Source organism: Grammomys surdaster, unplaced genomic scaffold (genome assembly GCF_004785775.1).
Source record: "Grammomys surdaster isolate TR1022 unplaced genomic scaffold, NIH_TR_1.0 198, whole genome shotgun sequence".
Lineage (NCBI taxonomy): Eukaryota > Metazoa > Chordata > Mammalia > Rodentia > Muridae > Grammomys > Grammomys surdaster.
This window is the reverse complement of record NW_021604643.1, coordinates 6,736,792-6,756,707: the sequence shown is the minus strand read 5'-3', so window position 1 is coordinate 6,756,707 and position 19,916 is coordinate 6,736,792. Positions and strand designations below refer to the sequence as shown.

The 19,916-nt window shown below is 35.0% G+C and overlaps 2 protein-coding genes across 2 annotated transcripts; both read left to right on the top strand.

Moving 5' to 3' along the window:
* Positions 1 to 1,023: 1,023 nt before the first annotated feature.
* On the top strand, positions 1,024 to 1,974 carry LOC114623378 (olfactory receptor 10W1-like). Its single transcript, XM_028770055.1, has one exon. It carries the CDS (start codon positions 1,024 to 1,026, stop codon positions 1,972 to 1,974), a length of 951 nt encoding a protein of 316 aa, XP_028625888.1.
* A 15,289-nt stretch (positions 1,975 to 17,263) lies between these two features.
* Positions 17,264 to 18,220, top strand: LOC114623409 (olfactory receptor 10Q1-like). The gene has a single exon (XM_028770074.1). It carries the CDS (start codon positions 17,264 to 17,266, stop codon positions 18,218 to 18,220), a length of 957 nt encoding a protein of 318 aa, XP_028625907.1.
* The last annotated feature ends 1,696 nt before the right edge of the window (positions 18,221 to 19,916 follow it).

Genomic DNA, 19,916 nt, shown 5'->3' with positions numbered 1-19,916 from the left:
AAGATGAATGCAACATTGACATGGATCTATGTAAATACTATTTGTGGTGAGAAGGGGTAGTTGAAAATAGATTGCTTTTTAAAAGATTATATTGACTAATGACCAGTATTAAAATTTGGCAATTTAAATTAAGGCTACAAAATAAAAATTTTGTTGTTCCTAAATACAGGTTTGTATATAAAAAGAAGTAGAATGTACATTTTTTTATGAGTTGATCCCGTTTACTGAAACTTCAGGGTGATATTAATTTAGTTCATTCAGCTTTTCTTTTTGAATAAAATGCATTCCAACTTTAGAGCTCACATTTCTCTGGGGAAATGAAGAGAGATACGGAAAAAGGATTTGTCTTTTACAGTCATAGACATACTCACAGACAGTGTTCTTGGGTTTCAAGTAGTTTTATTCATGTGTTCATGTGTAAGGATAAAACATAAGGCAAAATACAAATACAAAATACAAACACACATTTGTATTTTATGTATAATATATATATATATGTATTATACATTTTATATAATTATGTAATGTTATATATATGTTTTATATGTTTTATATGTGTGTGATATACATATATATGAAAGATATATATAAATATATATAATATATCATATGCATGTATATATAACACTTTTAAACAATAACTATATGAATGGATAAATGGAGAGAATTCTTCCCTATAATTTTTGGATGGATGTTGACTGAGGAATTCCTTGATGTTTAAAAATAAATCTACTGAAAGAAGTTGTTAATGCATGCCTTCTGAAAAAACTTTTCTGTATCCACCCATTTCCTCTGAAGTTTTTAATTAACAGTCTTTTACTACCAAAATGCAAATAGAAATTAACATGTAGAATTACATGTGAACAAATTTCATAAAAATAAAAAACCTAAAAGCTTAAGTCTTTGTTTCTTTTTCATGTCCATATTTGGTTAATGAAATATAATTATTGATCAATAAGATCAATATATTACCAATCTAATAGACATTTTTATTCCGATATAAGGAGAAGATTTGTGGATTCAATGACCTGGGAGAACCACTCAGTGTTGATGGAGTTTGTGTTCCTTGCATATCCCAATCGCCTAGAGCTACGTATTCTCTGCTTCCTTGGAATAAGTATGGCTTATGCATTGATCATCTCTGGGAATATCCTCATTGTGATCTCTATCCAGACAGAAACACGTCTGCACACACCCATGTACTATTTCCTGGGCAGCCTATCAGGGATAGAGCTATGTTACACTGCAGTAGTAGTACCCCACATCCTAGCAAACACCCTGAAGTCAGAGAAGACCATTAATCTGATGAGCTGTGCCACTCAGATGGTCTTCTTCATTGGACTTGGTAGTGCTGATTGCTTCCTCTTAGCTTCCATGGCCTATGACAGATATGTTGCCATCTGTCATCCCTTGCAGTACCCTCTCATCATGAATGTAACATTTTGTGTCCGCTTGATTGTGGCTTCTGTGGTCATTGGCTTGTTCTTGTCCTTACAGCTTGTGGTCTTCATCTTCTGTCTGCCATTCTGTCAGGACAGAGGAATAGAGCACTTCTTTTGTGATGTGCCACCAGTGATGCATCTTGTATGTTCTACTAGTCATATTCATGAGCTTTCTGTGCTAGTGGCAGCTGCACTAGCCATTGCTGTGCCTTTCTTTTTCATTGCCACCACCTATGCCTTGATATTGGCTGCTGTGCTCAAACTGCACTCAGCAGCTGGCCGTCACAGGGCCTTCAACACCTGTTCCTCCCACCTCGCTGTGGTGTTGCTGCAGTATGGCTGCTGTGCTTTCATGTACCTGCGACCAAACTCTAGCTACCACTCCAAGCAAGATCAATTTGTCTCACTGGTGTACACACTGGGAACTCCATTTCTCAATCCTCTCATCTATACTCTGAGGAACAATGAAATGAAAGGGGCCATAGAGAAAGTTCTTACCAGAAACTATTTCTCCCAAAACATTGTACAATAGGAAAATCTCACATAATAAGGTTTAGCCTTTGCCAATGCATATCATTGTGCTACTAAAAAAGTATTGTCTAAGCTGATATTGAATTATGTTCACAGTAACAATAAACAAAAAGTACTTAGATGTTTAAATATATATAGTGACATTCTTTACTATGTGCTACTTTTAGACTGGGTGATTACACTTATAAAATGATATTATCAAATGTGTGTGTAGAAAGACATGTTAAGTGGCAAGTATATGAATTTATAGAATTAGGTATTAGACAAAAGAATGCATTTCATAAGTTTTAGGTAAAAATGATAAAACAACAAGATTGTCTGTGGCACTTGAGAGCCAGGAAATATAGAAACACTTAAACATTATTAATTGTAAAGGTTATTATCACTAAGACATTTACAAGTAAGAAGTGATACAGTGTTACAGAATCCAAGGAGAATGGGACTCAGAGGAAATCTATTCACAGAATGGTATTTTTGATAGAAATAATCTTTTAAGCAAGAAGACTGCATGAGAAGAATCATGGGATGGAAGTACCATAACCTCCCTGGCATCGTTTGTTCAGTCATGTACTGGGAAACCCCACTAGATGCAAGAGTACCTGGTATCTGTGTGAATCTAACAGGAAGTCAATCGCTTGAGAAATAAGCTGTGTAGAGATGGACACAGAGGATGGGTAACAGAATGACTCAAGGTTTGTATTATAGTATTATAGGTAAAAATAAAATCATATTTTAATAAAATTTTTTTAAATAAATTTTGTATGAAGAAATGTGATTCAGGTTTAAATTTGTTTTAGAATGCTAAATACTAGTAGTATTATCAATACATGTCTACAGTGTTCAAGAAGTAGGAATATCACAGAGAGCATATATTATACATATCATTAACATATATCTTTTCTATTAGTCTTCTAAACTATTTTCTTCTATAACAGTATAATAATTATTCTGTAACAAGATCCAATGTGGTCAATATTTTCAGATAACTAAGATTACTAAATAAGTACTAGACAGTATATTTTCTTCATAATAAACTGAAGTAGTTTGCTGCTAGATCTAAGAGACTGACAGTGTCCAGTTAAATCCAATATTGTACAGACAAATATATCAAAGTGACTTTTCTTTTTTTACCTTCTATGTAGAACTGTATATATAATTTAAATAGAAATGGAAATCTGGTGTTAATTATAAGGTTCTGCATTTTGAGCAAGTTTGCAGTTTGTATCATTGAGATGTGTTTCATGATATAATATCGAATTGATTGAATGATACACCTAATAGCCAGAAGCAGGAAACAACACAGATGTTCCACATCAGAAAAATGGATACAAAAAATATGGTTGATAAACACAATGGAATACTACTCAGCTATTAAGAACGAGGACATATTGAATTTTGCAGGCAAATGAATGGAACTAGAAAATATTCTAAGTGAGATAACTTAGACCCAAAAGGACATGTACTCACTAATAAGTGGATACTAGCCCCCATATATCAGAATACCCAAGATACAGTCCACAGAAATCAAAAAGGTGAACAACCTGAAGCGTCCAAGTGAGTGTGGGAGGGAGAAGAAAGCAAACACAAGCGGGGGTGGGGGAAGAGGGACCCAGATGGTAAAGGTAGACAGGGGTGGGGGAAATAGGGGAATATGATCTGGTATTGGGTGGGGGATAAGGATTGAATCCCTGAGGGCCAGCAGAAAGAATGGAAACAGGCAACCTCAGGAGGTAAGAGGTGGGGTAACCCTCCAGAATGTACCAGAGACCTGGGAGATGAGAGACTCTCAGGACACAAAAAGAGGTACATTAGATTTAATGTCCTACAGTGGGGAGAAGGAACTTGTAGAGCCCACCTGAAGTAGAAAGACAGGGCATCAAGTGAAGGGATGGAGTTACCATCCCATAGTCAAAACTCCAATCTGTAACTTTTCCTGTCTGCAAGATCTGCAAGGATAAAAATGGAGAAAAGCCTGAGGAAGGAACAGTCAAGGAACAGGCCCAAACTGGCATCCAGCTTAAGGGTAGGCCTCAAGGCCTAACACTATTACTAACGCTATGGAGAGCTCACGAAAAGGAACCTATCATGACTGTCTTCTGAAAGACCCAACAAGCAGCTGAAAGAGTCAGGTGCAGATATTCACACCCAATCAATGGACAGAAGCAGCTGACTCCTGTGGTTGCGTTAGAGAAATGGTGGAAGAAGCTGAGGAGTAGGAGAACCCCGTAAGTAGACTAGCAGTCCCAACTAATCTGGACCCCCGGCTCTCTCAGACACAAGCCACCAACCAGGCAGCATTCACCAGATGATATGACAACACCAACTCATATACAGCAGAGGACTGCCAGGTCTAGGTTCAGTCAAAGAAGATGCACCTAACTTTGGAGAGACTGGAGGACCCAGGGAGTGTAGAGGTCTTGTGGGATGGAGGGTAGAGGAGTGGAAACATCATCGTGGAAACAGGGTTTGGGGAAGAAGTATGGGATGGAGAAAAGTCAGAATGTATCCCAGGAGAGGAATAAAATCTGGAGTGTAAAAATAAAAAGTAGTTCCATTCATTTTCCTAAGAATTTCATGAAGTCATTGTTTTTAATATCTGAGTAGTACTCCACTGGAAAATATTCTGAGTGAAGTAATCCAATCACAAAAGAACATACATGGTATGCACTCACTGATAAGTGGATACTAGCCCAAAAGCTCAGAATAACCAAGATACAATTCACAGACCACTTGAAACTCAATAAGAAGGAAGACCAAAGTGTGGGTGCTTGGGTCCTTTTTAGAAGGGGGACCAAAATACTCATAGGGAGAAAATATGGAGACAAAGTTTTGAGCAGAGACTGAAGAAAAGGCCATCCAGAGACTGCTCCACTTGGGGATCCATTCCATACACAGTCACCAAACCCAGACACTATTGTGGATGCCAGGAAGTGATTGGCAACAGGAGCCAGGTATAGCTGTCTCCTGAAAGGCTCTGTCAGAGCCTGACAAATACAGAGGTGGATGTTCGTAGCCAAGTATTGGACTGAGCACAGGGTTCCCAATGGAGGAGTTAGAGAAAGAACTGAAGGAGCAGATTGAGTTTGCAGCCCGATATGAATAACATCAATATCAACCAACCATACCTCCTAGAGCTCCTGGGGACTAAACTACCAAACAAAGAGCACACATGGAGAGACCCATGGCTCTAGCTGCATATGTAGCATAGAATGGCCTTGTCAGGTATCAATGAGAGGAGAGGTCCTTGTTCCTGAGAAGACTAGACGCCCCAATGTAGAGGAATTCAAGGGTGGGGAGTCAGGAGTCAGTGGGTGGGTGAGAGCCCTCATAGAAGCAGGGGTAGGGGGAATGTGATAGGAAGTTTCAGGAGGGGAAACCAGAAGATGGGATAGATAATGTTTGAAATGTAAACAAAGAAAATATCCAATAAAAGAAGAGAAAAAATTAAATAAAATTTTAAAAAAGAACAAGAATGGTCAAGATAAATGTAAAGTTTTTAACTGAAAAAAAATGTGTAAGAATACTCACCCTATAAATCACATAGAATGCCATAATTTTAAGATAAGTAACAGTATATGGTTTGGATTTTTCTTTCATTTGGTTTTAAAGTTTGATGACATGGTCTTATCATGGGGCTCAGGTTCTTTAAACTTGTCTTTCTGCTTCAGCCTCCCAAAGACTGGTAATATAAATACAAGCTATCACTCTTAAGTAATAGTATAGTTTCAATCTGCAGTGTTTTGCATAGCTTGTGTACTTAGGTTCATATTTACTGAAGATTATGGCTCAAAGTGTGCAACTGTCATTGAAGATCTGCCACTCATTTTGACATTACTAGTTTTTGTTTTCAGCTTTTGTTTTTATTTTCACCCAAAAATAAGATCTATAATTGTCAATTTATGGCAGATACAAAATAATTTGTTATTTTTTGAAATTATAATTTAATCAAATGTCTTCCTTCTCTTTCCTTCATCCAAAGCCTCCCATATTACACCTTCACTTTATTTCAAAATGATGGCTTCTTTTTCACTAATTGTCATTATATTCACATGCATTTTTATATACATATACTCCTAAATATAATCATATCATTTCATATATATGTAAGGTATTATGTGTTTTGAAACTGTATCATAAGATTTATACATTTTAAGCATGTTTTTCTGTTGCTTAAGTAATAATAACTTTATCATTAATCAATATTTCTTTTCACTTTTTATTCATTTTGAGGATTTCATATTGTATATTATAAAATATGACAATAAGCACAAACTTGCTTTATATTCCCAAGACCTCCCAATTTCATACGTTCTTCTTCATTGTTTAATCTACTTCATCTTATACTTACCCTAGCTATGTGCATTTGGCACATAGCACAGAAGAAGGAAAGGAGGAGAAGGAGGATGAGAAGGAAAAGGAGAATGAAGGTGAGGAAAAAAAGGAGGAAGCAGTGATGATGATGATTTGATATATCACAATGCATAATACTGATGTTGGTGGTGGTTAAATACAGTGGGGGGGGTCATTGTGACTAATTGTTATTATGGTGGAAGTGATAATTGTGGTTATGTTGGGGTGATAATAACACTAGTTAGGTGGTGATAATGATGAATATTTAAATAGTTTTTAACTATTACCTATTGATAGCTTATATGGTTTGATACATTTTTATCTTTACAAATCTTTTAGGAGGTCTAGACTATTTTTAGCTCCAATTTATGTATAGGGAAACTGATATAAATGGAAAATATAAAATTTTCAAAGCAATGAACTAGTAAATTGCATAAGCTGGAATACATATAGGCAATGCTGTACCTATGTGCAAGCATTCCATCATGCTTGTGGCTCCTTTTGTTCTTGGTGTTACAGCAGAAGGGTTGAGTTGTTTATGAGAAAGTCTAGTGGTAGATTGTGAAGCCAGAAACTCCACAGCATTAAGACCATGGTGATAGTTGTAGACCATAGTAGAAACTTCATAATTCTGGAATTATTTAGAGAAAGCTTTTAAATGCCAACTCAACTGAAACTGGAGATTATGTACAAACATGGTATCTGAAGTTTTATTTCCCCTTAACTGAAGAGAACTACAAGAGAAGCTCATAAAATCCATGGACTACCAGGAAAACAAAATACAGGTTTTAAAACTACTAATTTAGAATGTTGTTTAACAGTTTTTGTTTTTAAAATTTAAAAATGCTAAATGTTGTTTGTTTCCAAGGGAATGGATTGTAAAGCACAGGTTTGTACAAATAGTGTTCAGCTGGAATAAAAAAAAATGTACTTGCCAAAGTATTATCCTTAATTTATGAAATAAAAATGAGGTAGTAAGAGAGAAAAACACTTTTTTTCATTTTGTTTTAGTTCTAATAGAGATATAAATCACAGCAAAATTTTGAACAAAGTGATAGGACTATCAGGTTTGCATTTTTTGATAAACTACTCTTCCTACACAAGAAACACCCATTTGAGAGGAATGATTTACTCAGACTTCCTATTGCTGCATTATCAGCAAGCAATCTTGTCCTGGTGTGTTTGAAACACTGAACAGTAGGAAAACTTATGGACTGGACATGGGATCCATTTGGACGAAAATATTTTGGTCTGTATAAGTGAAGTTATGAGATTATTTACTGATATGAGGAAGGGTGTGAAATAATTGAATGTGTGAGATAGAGAAAGTTGAGAAGTATGTTTTGGAGGCCTTGGTATCAATCCGTGCTTTTTAAAAATAGGGGGACATGAGCATGGTGTTTTCAATATGTTGGGTCTGAAATTTTTGGAATTCCTAAGAAAGGTTAAGGATATAGAAATTATTAGTACACTGCTAGTGGTAGTATCCCCTTAAGTATGCCCTTTCAGATACTTAATAATATAATTAGTATAATTGTACAATATTGAGGTTTTAATACCAAAAAAAAGTAGATTTTAGCATTTTACTACAGAAAATCTGGAGCAGAGTAACTGTAAGATGGTATTAACTTGCATTTTCAGAATGACACTGTTTTCCAATTTTTTTAAAATATATTTTTAATCTTTTTTTTTTTACAATCCAGACTTTATCCCCCTCCTGGTCAATCCTCTGAATGTTCCAGATCCCATACCACCTCCCCCCATATCCAAGAGAATGTTCCCAACCCCACCCCACCAAACCTTCCCAATTCCCTGGGCCTCCAATCTTTTGAAGTTTAAGTGACTGAGGTCAGACGTGGTAGTTCTCTGCTGCATATGTGTTGAGAGCCTTATATCAGCTGGTGAATGCTGCCTGGTTTGTGGCTCAGTGTCTGAGTGATCTCAGGGGTCCAGGTCAGTTGAGACTGCTAGTCTACCTATGGGGTCTCACCCCTCCTCAGCTTCTTCCAGCTATTCTCTAAATCAACCACAGGGGTCAGCAGATTCTGTCCATTGATTGGGTATAAATATATGCATCTGACTCTTTCAGCTGCTTGTTGGATCTTTTAGAGGGCAGTCATGATAGGCCCTTGTTTGGAAGCATGTCATAGCATTGGTAATAGTGTCAGGACTTGGGGCCTCCCCCTGAGATGGATCTCAATTTGGGCCTGTCACTGGACCTCTTTTTACTCAGGCTGTTCTCCATTTTTGTCCCTACAGTTCTTTCAGACAGGTACAATTGTAAGTCAGAGGTTTTTACTGTGGGATGGCAACTCCATCCCTTCACTTGATGCCCCATCTTTCTGCTGGAGGTGGACACTACAAGTTACTTCTCCCTGGTGTAGGGCATTTAAATCTAAGGTGCTTCCCTTTGAGTTAGGTGAATTATAGAAAGCATGATGGAGCTTCATTAGAAAACGGAAGTAAACTTTACCATCTTACCCAGATATCTCACAATAGTAGTATATCCAAAAATATGAAATTGGTATTTCAGAGAGAAACTTACACTCCCTTGTTAGAGCATTGTTCAGGACAGCTAAAGTGTATTCAAACCAGTTGTCTATCAACCACTGAACGGAGAAAGGACATGTGAAACATACACCTCTATATTGCTCAACTATTGATAATGGACCCATTATCATCAACAGAGATGTGGATGAAACTTAATGTTATACAGAATGAAATGTAAGACAAACACTGAATAAGAATAAGTAGAATAAGAAAAAGTTATATCCAAGACCACAAAAGTGACAGTCAGAAAGTATAGCATATAGTCTGATTTTGAAAAAAAGTTCCTTTACACTTTAAAGCTAACAGATTTATGATGTCACTGTAGTCCACCATCTTTCATCACAGATAAGAATGCCATTTTTGAACTTCTCGTATGACCTGGGGATTATAATCATCACAAATAAGACCCTAGCTCTCCAGATGGTTGGGTCTGAGTTGGGTAAGTATGTTACACATGCTTCAAGGTTTGAAGCTGGAATAAGTATCTGTCTTCAGAAACTCTTGGGATATACTATATAGAATGTATCACCATCAATTTCCTGTTGGGTGTCATATAAGGATTATCAATACCTACCTGGAAGCCCCAGGAACAGTTTTACAATGACCACAGAGAAAAGTTTCTCTTTAATCTTTGTCTTTTTCTAGTTGAATTACGTTTAAGGAATCCACTAGGAATTTATATTCTCTCATGGGACTCATTAATTTTATAGAAATTCCATGATGGACATTCAAAGACCCAACTGGATCAGCTCAGAATGGACTCAATGTTTATATTAGAATCTATTCCACATTATTGAGAAGGACATAAGTCTTGTCAGTCAGGACTGACATTTAAATTACTCCAAAATATCATGGTTCTTATGAATGCCATTCTCATTCAATTCTAGCCCAATCACTAATTTCTAAGGATTCTCTTTTCTCCTAAATGTCAAAGTATAATGAACACCCCTACTGTCATGTAGACCTTATGAAGCCATGATATAATGCCTTCTTGTTCTCTCTAAATGATGCTGACCAAAACAACATGAACCGTCATTATTGTTTCACCTGTAAGAAGACTGACAAAATTTCTCTGGAGGTGCTCCCTCAGTTATCTGTGGCAAAAACATCTCAGCAGAAAAGTTAACTTGTTCTTTGGTGAGTTTTCTTAGATGGCTAATGGAAAAAAAAATTGAAATTGTTGAGGGAGTATCTAAAAGACCTATTTTTATAAATATTCTCTTTACACAAATTGTAAAAAATAAAATTTCCATAATGCTTTGCAATTAAAAGTGAATAATTATGAATAACAACATTTATGGGCCACAAGTATGGTATTAATGTATGGAAAATTATTTACATTTACAGACATAGAAAACAGAGCTGAGATACATGGTTGAATTGTCTAGTATGACATATGTGTCAATGTCAAATTAAAATTTAAATCATTAATCAAGTCACAGGAAATATCAGTGTGAAGTAGTGACAAGACCAGAGTGACTTACTCTCAGCTCAGAAGCTATTGTAATGGATGGTTGCTGAGAGACATAGAGCAAGTTTTCTTTAGAAATGTTTCTACAGAGAGACTACCTGTCCTATAAGCTGTACACTTACAGACAGCACTGAGTGAACTCAAAGGGGTTAGAAAAACAGGAACAAAAGAAAACAGAAAGAAATAGTAGTAGCAGGATAGCAAAGATGCTGAAGGGGAAAAAGCAGAGTTTGAATTTCACCAAAACAATGAATATTAATATATGAAATTCTCAGTTACTAAAAAATACAAATAATTCCTTTTAGAAGGTATTAGGAAGTGTAATCTATTGTTATAAGCCTAGGTAAGAGTAAGTCAACCCTCTCTTTCTTCCCTATCTCATTAGTTAGTTTGCATAATAAACAGAATTTCAAACAATGTAAAACAAAACAAAAAAAACAAACAAACAAAATTTTTCTACATTTTTTCATCTGCAGTTTTGAATGTCAACAATATATAAAAAGTCTAATGAAAACATATATTCCACATTGAAATTTTAGGTAAAATTAATTATATCACTTCCTCACAAAATATTAGCATGATAACATGTACAGTAAATCTCTAAGAATATAGGAAAATGTTTTCTAATTGACCATTATAATTTTCATTTCTAAAGGATGGAGAATTCTTGTTTTAAAAACCCAAGTTTAGCAATTAGTTCTTCAGAGTCTTTAAATTCCTCTATTATAAGCTAAATTTAGCAATCATGACTTTTCTTTCTCTCAATTGTACCCAAGGCTAGAGTTAATAGTTTATGCTCAATGTTTCCCAGGTTGTTTTATTTGCTGATAAGTTGCAATGGCCTAAGGGATGAAGTAAAAAGAAGTTTCTCAGAAAGTTCAAAAATGTCATGCATGCCTGTCACTAGAGTTGAAGAAACATGGTGGTCAGAAAAAGTTTCATAATATATAGTTCTTTTCTACTAAATTGTATCTCAATACCAGGTTACCATGTGGACATTCAAGCACTGAAGAATAACTGCTACAAAGTGCTGCTAACACAATTGATATAAAAAAAAATCTCAAAATTTTATTTTTGTGCTTTCCATATCCGTTCATCATTTGAACAATGACTAATAAATTATCTCAACTGAGCCTATTATTATTAATAATATTGTCTGCACCAGACAAATGTAAATGAATGATGATTAGAAAGAGAGAAGTCATAGTCTATATGGTGTAAATAATTATAGCATAATTGGGTTGTAGAAAGAGTGACTGAATATTTGCTTTGAAACCTGGTTTAAAAGATTGGAGATTAGCAAGTTGATATAATTGAGGTCAAACAAAAACAAATAAAGGAACAGGAAAATAGAAATAAATGAAACAATTAAACTGTGATCTTGTGGAACTTGATAGAACAGTAAATGAAATATTAATTAAACTAGCTGTAACAAAAATTGATTGTTTTAAGTATCAGGCTCCTAAGGGGCAATGCACTATTGTACATGTCTATTCATTACATGAAGATGATGGCAAGGTTGTAGTTGTCTCCAAAAACAGTCTTGGGGAAATCCATAGAATAATAATGATAAAAATGAAACCAGTGAGTTTGCAAAGACTGTTTTATTGGGAAAAAAAAGTGGTGAGTGTCACATGGAAACACACATGAGCAGACAAAGTTGTTTCAAAGCTTTTAGTAGTGATCTTAAGGCATGTAAATATCAAATGTTGAAATTCAAATTTGGGTTTTAATTATTTTAATTTTCATCCCATAGACTGACCTTGAATATATGAGCTCTTTTTCCTTGACATCACTCTTTTGGAATTTGTGCTTGTAGACACCTAATTCCAAACATCTCTGTCTTACTTGATCCACAAAAAGAATATGTAATAAATCAGATCCAGAACACGTTTTTGTTTTTATAACATTGCTAACTTGGTTTTCTTGCTTTAAGAAAATAACCATTCCTGAAAGCTTCCTGGAACCAACTTTTACCTTATTTGGTTTTTTTGATATGTGCTTGTAATTCTCCTACTGATAGCCTTCATGTATTTTGTTTTTATATTTCTTTGTCTTTTAATCATTTTCTTATTATTAAAGATTTAGAAGAGCAACCCAGCCTGAGAGGACACAGTGCTGTCCTCAGAGAATTTCACTCTCCATTACAGAAAAGATAAGATGAATAAGTAAGTATCCAAGAACTCCATCCTAATGAGAGATTGAAAGGAGGCATTCTCTAGACTCTGCAAAGTCTAGAAATATTACACGTTTTAAATGTTTGGCATTTGTAAATTATTCACATGTACCATGTCACACATTAGAGGCTAATCAGTGCATGCAATGTAATAAGAGTGAAAATTAAATTAGCAAGTAAGAGTACTGGACTTAAAAGTTGGATCTGACCACAAATCTAATCAATAAGCACTCTACCATCCTATCTCTGCAAACTTTTTCCAGTGCCGAGCAAAACCCCAGATTTTCTACTCATAATACAACTAGAGAACTGTACACGATTATTATAATACATTTATACAGAGAAAAACAAAGCCATAAACAGAAAGAAAATCCTATCAATCCCATAATGCCAATGCTTATTATTTCTAGATACGTACTTCCGTCACGTGAGTGTATGTAATTACTTTTGTGTGGTATGCTGTTTTACAATCTCATTATTAATAGTTTTCCTGATTTTGTTAGATTTTACACACTGTCAATTTAGACTATTTCAGAGACTTGCACTATTTCTATAAGTACCCTTCTCTTGAAATTTTTCATAATTTTGCTTCATTCCACTGAAAATTACATTTTATAGACAAGTGGTTTGAAAAAAGAAATTCCTCAAGACAATATTCCTAATCAAAGGTATTCTTTTCTTCCAGTCCTTCACTGTACAGTATCAGTTGCACTACAATAAAAGTATATAGCAATTACACTCAGTTTAGATATTTGAGAATAGACCTGCTTCTCAAATTCAAATGCTACAAGCAGTTATCAGTCATACATTATAGTCAATTTGGTCTCAGAAAGTTGTTTCTGTTTGTCTGCTTATTTGAATACTAATGAAATTGGATTTTATGTGTTTGTTTGCTTTTAAGATTCTTAAAATCTTTCAATATCTGTCAATAATTTTCAATTATTTTTGCTAATTTATAAAATGCCATTGTTGCTAAATTTGCATAATATGTTCTTTAATCTAATAAATTTTACATTTTTGTCTTTCCCCCCAAAATAAATTCTGCCCTTTGATTATTTGGTTAAATACATTTATGTACCATGAGATCTTAATAATCATGTGTATTAGATTTTAGCTTTTCTTTACTTTTAACTTAAATTGTCCACATAAAAATGAAATTTCATGTATATGATTTGAAAAATAACTACAACTGTTAGGATTTCAAGCCTTTGTAATTGTTTTGAAATAGTAATGACTGATAATTGATAGGAATTTATTGGCTGCTCTGCCAGTGCTGTTTGACTCTCATATGTCTCTCAGAAACTAAAAGGAGGGAGGGATTTGTGATCTCAGATCGATTTATGAAACTAGTGAGAATGGTACTGGTGGTAAGGAAATAAAGTAATTAAAGCATTAGTGAGGCTGTGTTTAAATTCCCACTATAGTACATAATGTGGTAGCCTTGGGCAAATGTCCAATTTCCTTATCTGCTAAACATCACATAGGATTTGGTAATCCTGAGTAAGTTAATATTAAAACATAGACTTTTCCCCATTCATAGATTTGCAATATGAAAAATTAGTTTTCCTCTAAGGATGGTATGTGCAATTTTTAGCTTTATTTTAGTTGACAGATAAAAATATTCCTTTTTTTTTAAGTACAGCAGGATCTGTCAGTGCATGTTTATTTATTCTTCTTAAGTGTATTCACTGACATGTTTCTTACTATTCACTTATTCAGTTGTTCCTTTATTTTGGTTGGTTGAGATTTAGGGTTCCATCAACCTTTGGACATTATGTCAAGAGTTTTACTTTGATTATAAAAGTTGATGAAAATCAAAGCCTTTCTTCAGTTCATCATGTATTAATTTAAAATAAAGTGAGACCCCATACTTATGTCAAATATTAGTAGAAAATTATAAAATACTCCTCTCATTTATTCATTCTTGTGGTTTCTAGTGGTTATGGTTTATGGTTATCTGATTGCAACATTTATGTACGTAATTATTAACTATTTCTAAAGCATAACATTACTAGGAATCATTAAATACTTTATAATCACTGTCACATCTTGTTAGATATAATTAAATGCATATAAAATTATTACTCATGATGTATGCTGTTTTTAGGCAAAGTGGAATGAATTATATATAATCAAACAAGCTGTTATGGAAGTTAGGAATACTCAAATATCCTGTAGGAGGCGCTATGGGCTTCACAGTCAAGCAGTCATCATGTAGCATGTGTACAGAGTGAGTCATGCTAGTTGGTATATCACACCAGTTGAGTTGTTGATTGTTAATAATTCCCCACTACAGTTCACTTCAGAGTGCTCATAATTGTGGCTATCTCACTGAGCATACGTGTGTGTGTGTGTGTGTGTGTGTGTGTGTATTCTCTTTCTTCAGCCAATCATTACTCTTTGCTGTTTCAGTTTGCTTTTGTTTAATAGATAAAGTGCATTTTTTTATTGTTGACCATAAATCCTTTCATACAAGACATCCCCACCACAGTTTGCCCTCCATCTAATCCTCCCCTCTCTGACAGATCTACTCCACCTCTATTTCCTTTTAGAAAGGAGCAAGCCTCCTAGAGATAATAACTAAACACTAAAATAAATGAATCAATCAATCAATAAATAAATAAATAAACCAACATACATAAAACAAGGCAGTTGTGGGAGTGACCAACCAATGTCTGGTTTGACTTGAGGCCCACACAGTGAGAAGAAACTCATGTCTACCATTGCCTAGATGACCAAAAAAATGTGAGACTGGATAAAGCAAAGCTCTAAAACTGATGTTAGCCTTTCTGTCATTACACATCACATTAGAGAAACACTGCCTGTTTAAATACACACACACACACACACACACACACACATACACACACACACACACACACACAAACACATATATATAGTGTTTCTTAGCATAAACCTGATTCAAACATATTTATCTGTGAATTTTTCACTTTTCCTGATTTATTTGCAGTAATTTTAATTCAGAATTGGATCACATTTTTCATTTTCAGCCATTTGCGCTGTATATTATATTTTTTAATCATATGGCTTTTAGAAATGAAAAAATCTAATTCTTAAGCTAGGTATATTATTTTGAAATATATGCTCCTAGTTATTTACACCTTAGTAAAATATACTTTAAATCATCTTTATTTAGACTGAGGTTATTCGCATAATTTTGTTTCTTGTGGCATGCCTGATTATACAAATATTTGGTTAAAATATGTACAGGTATTTCACATTTGTAGATCAAACTATCATATTATGTATACATTTTTATGCACATGGTTTCATATTATTCCTAATAATATATTTTCTCTTTTCATAATTTTTGCATTGATACAGTTTTAATGTATATTTCATGTGTGAGTATTCAAAACATTATTTTACATGATGAGTCTCTAGTTTGAAATTATATATTCTAATTGATAATCTAAGAATGTAGAGTCTTTATTGAAAAGTTGTTTTGATTAAAATTTACAAGATATATTCCTATGTCCTTATAAATCCCAGACCGTTTTCCTACTGCTTTAGAACACAATTCACTTTGGCTTGGTATAGAATTACTTTTGTAATACTTTTCTTTAAACTATATAACATTTTATTGTTTCTTTAATATTTAAAACACAGTTGAAAATGCTTAATCTATAATTATCATGCAATTCTTAATGTACATTATGCTTTATTTCACATAATAACTTGCATGTAAAATTCAATTTTGCTACTGCATGTTTTTGTTTCTTTGTCATTCATTTGTATCTCAGGTAATACTACTCTAATCTTAACACAATTCTGTTTAATTCATTATCAGGTAAGTTTTTATCTGAATTGAAAGCTTTAGGTCACTGAAAGAAATTTAGGGAAAAAATATAAAATGGGAAATATATAAAAAAAATGTATGTCATAAAAGATTAGTAAGAAGATAATAACCCAGACTGATATGTAGTCAAAACTGGATGTAAAACTAACGGTGTATGGTCACATGTCAGGCATAGAGAGCCATGAGACGAATGGAGAGTTAGTACATAGACATGCTAGAACAACCCGAGTAATTTTTGCAGACATGATGTAGAAGTACATATTTATGAATAATAAAGTATATAACTTATCATTACATGATAAGTATCATCAGTATTATCAGGAACTGAAACATAATTAAACTAATGGTTAGGGATGAAAGCTGGTTAGAGTTCTGATGCATAAAGGTGAAAGCGACAGAGAAAGTGTCTGTATGTTTATGGTTGTGCTTCTTCATCTTGGTAGTGATTTAATTTTATTGCAAAAAAAATAACCATAAGATCTTTACATGGGCTTTAAATACTAATATCTGCATATATTCCATCTGCATAAGAATTTATATCAAAAATGTAAACAGTGCATCCATTTATCTAGCTTTACCATAGTTAAGTATATATTTGTCCTGTTTAAAGATGTGTGCAAAATATACCATTTTACATACAAACAAAATGTTAGGACTTCTCAGTTAAATTAAAATACTAAAATAAATGGAAGAAGCATCTACAAGTTTTATCCGGGAATTTGTCTGTAGACAAGCATCTCCATTGCATTAGATTTTTAATTGTTAATTTATTTTCTAATATTGGGATTGAAGCTAAATTTTAAGAAGGAAATCACAGAAGAAAAAGTCAGATTCAGCCTCCATGATTTTTCTCAGGCTTGAAGCAACTCAGTAAATAAGAGACCGCATTTCCTTTCTTTGTTTGTTTGTTTTCCACACAAGACATGTTGACTGGGAAGCCTGTCCTCAATCAATCTGGGACTCCTGAGTTTGTGTTCCGTGTCTTCACCACTATCCCTGAATTCCAGGCTCTCCTCTTCCTCCTCTTTCTCCTGCTGTATTTGATGATCCTCTTTGGCAATACAGCCATCATCTGGGTGGTGTGCACCCACAACGCCCTACACACGCCCATGTATTTCTTCCTTGGCAGTCTGTCTGTCTTGGAAATATGCTATACCACAGATGTGGTACCTTTGATGCTTTCTAACATCTTTGGGGCCCAGAAACCCCTAACACTGGCTGGTTGTGGAACACAAATGTTCTTCTTTGTAACTCTAGGAAGCACTGACTGCTTTCTCTTGGCAGTCATGGCCTATGACAGGTATGTGGCTATCTGTCATCCCCTGCACTACAGCCTCATCATGACCCAGAAGCTGTGTGTCCAGATGGTGATGGGCTCTTTGAGCTTGGCACTGTTTCTCTCCCTGCAGCTCACGGCCTTAATTTTTACCTTGCCCTTCTGTGGACAAAACCAGGAAATCAACCACTTCCTCTGTGATGTGCCTCCAGTCCTCCGTCTAGCCTGTGCTGACATCCATGTGCATCAGGCAGTCCTCTATGTAGTGGGCATCCTGGTGTTGACAGTCCCATTCCTGCTGATTTGTATTTCCTATGTGTTCATTGCTTCTACAATTCTTCGCATGCGCTCTGCAGAGGGTCGCCAGAGGGCCTTCTCTACCTGCTCCTCCCATCTCACTGTGGTCTTGCTGCAGTATGGCTGCTGTAGCCTCGTATACCTGAGGCCTCGCTCCAGCACCTCAGAGGATGAGGACCGCCAAATCGCCCTGGTCTATACCTTCGTCACCCCATTACTCAACCCTCTGATTTATACTCTTCGGAATAAAGATGTGAAAGGTGCACTGAAGAACTCTATCTTCCATAAGCAGTCTGAGGGGATATAGATGTCAGGGGACTTGTGTGGTGACTGTCAGTTAAACCATTCAACTGAAAAGGACAAACAAAATTATATCACTTACTGTTATAAACACTACATTACATGTGCTACCCAGGATAGACATACTCTCTTTAAGTCACAGAATAATTTTACAATTTGAATATAGCTTCCAATTTGGGAGCACTGTTCTATTTAACTCAATCTTAAGGATTCACATTTCAAACAAGACAGTTGCTTCATTGGGAACCTCACAAACATGATGCATTTGAATAAAGGCTACTGTCTATTCACATGTAGTCTCCTTAAGAGGCAGAAAAGCTCATTCTATAAAAAGGAGGTTACTTATATTTTTAAAGAGGTGAATATTTTCCAAAATAAATGTTTTTTCTATGTTTGATGTGAAGATATAGTCAGCTATTGCTTACTTAATGAATGAGTTTTCTTCAAGTCAGATGTTTCTACTGATGACATCATTGTTTTCTTCTCCTATGGAAACAAGAATTAGCTTACAGTGGCCAAGCAGCTAAGGATGACTAGGCTATTGTACCAAAACCAAATCCTCTGTGGCTCCAGCATTAAGTCTTTCTGCTAAAAATTCTGGTATCAAAGTTTGGAATTTGACCCTCCTCTCCACTTCCTTTCTTTCTTGATGAATCCTGGTCCTGGATATTCTCAGCTACTCTTCCTCCCATTTCTAACAGAAGCTGGTATTTGTTTATGCATATGCCCTCCAGTGTATAAACTAAGCTGTGTAACACTCGTGAAAATTCATATTTAAGTAGAAATCACTAAACTCTGTTCTTTACAATAGATTATCTCTGCTCAGTGTCCTGTGTATAGCAATGAACAGTGCTTACCATGAGTTATTTTCTCCCAGAACATCTATTGGAATTTGCTAAATCCAGGCTACAAAATGAGAGTGGGATCTGTTTAGCTCTAAAACCCATGTGCTTTTGAGCTTGTGTAAGAAAGTGGCATAAATTACCCAAATATCATATGAATATGTCGATATTAGGTGAGCCTATAATTTAATGGTGTATTTAAAATGCCTCAATGAAATGGGTTGAGACCAAGAGTCCAAAGTAATACACCAAGGTACAATAGTATATTAATGGGCACTAAATTAATTTTAATCATATACTTCATGTGATTCACAGTATTATACAATGACATAATAAAAATTATATATGCCATGGGGAAGAGGGCTACGTGTAGAGGTAAGCTTCCTAAATGGTCTAGGAATTAAATTCTCATACTAGACACCATTATCAACTGACTCATCTCACTAGGTAACTACCTCATTCTATCAAATTACCACCTACTTCACAGTCTTTGATGCTGCATCCATGTCGTTTGAGCTGATAACAAAACGTTGTGCCAACACCTCCCACACAAAATATTTTTCATCTTATGGACTCACAAGAAAAGCCTAAGTAAAAACTACAGTTTTTGCTTTCCTGTGTGGCCAACATGGATCAGATACAGACACAACATGAAAGTTCATTAATAGTTTCTGTGTCAGTTGGATAGGATGTTCTTAGTCTTGCTGTGACTGGATGTCCTAGGATGGAATGGTATCTTCGGAGGTCTTCTCTTTAAGGGGAGGAGGTAATGCGGAAGAGTGTAAGAATGGGAGGAGAAGGAGGGTGGAGGAGGAGGAGAAAGAAGAGAGGAAGGATGTGGCTGCCACAAGGATGCAAAAT

Excerpts from the sequence above, each read along its gene's own strand:
- LOC114623378 (XM_028770055.1), top strand. The coding sequence starts at position 1,024 with ATGACCTGGGAGAACCACTCAGTGTTGATGGAGTTTGTGTTCCTTGCA.
- LOC114623409 (XM_028770074.1), top strand. The coding sequence starts at position 17,264 with ATGTTGACTGGGAAGCCTGTCCTCAATCAATCTGGGACTCCTGAGTTT.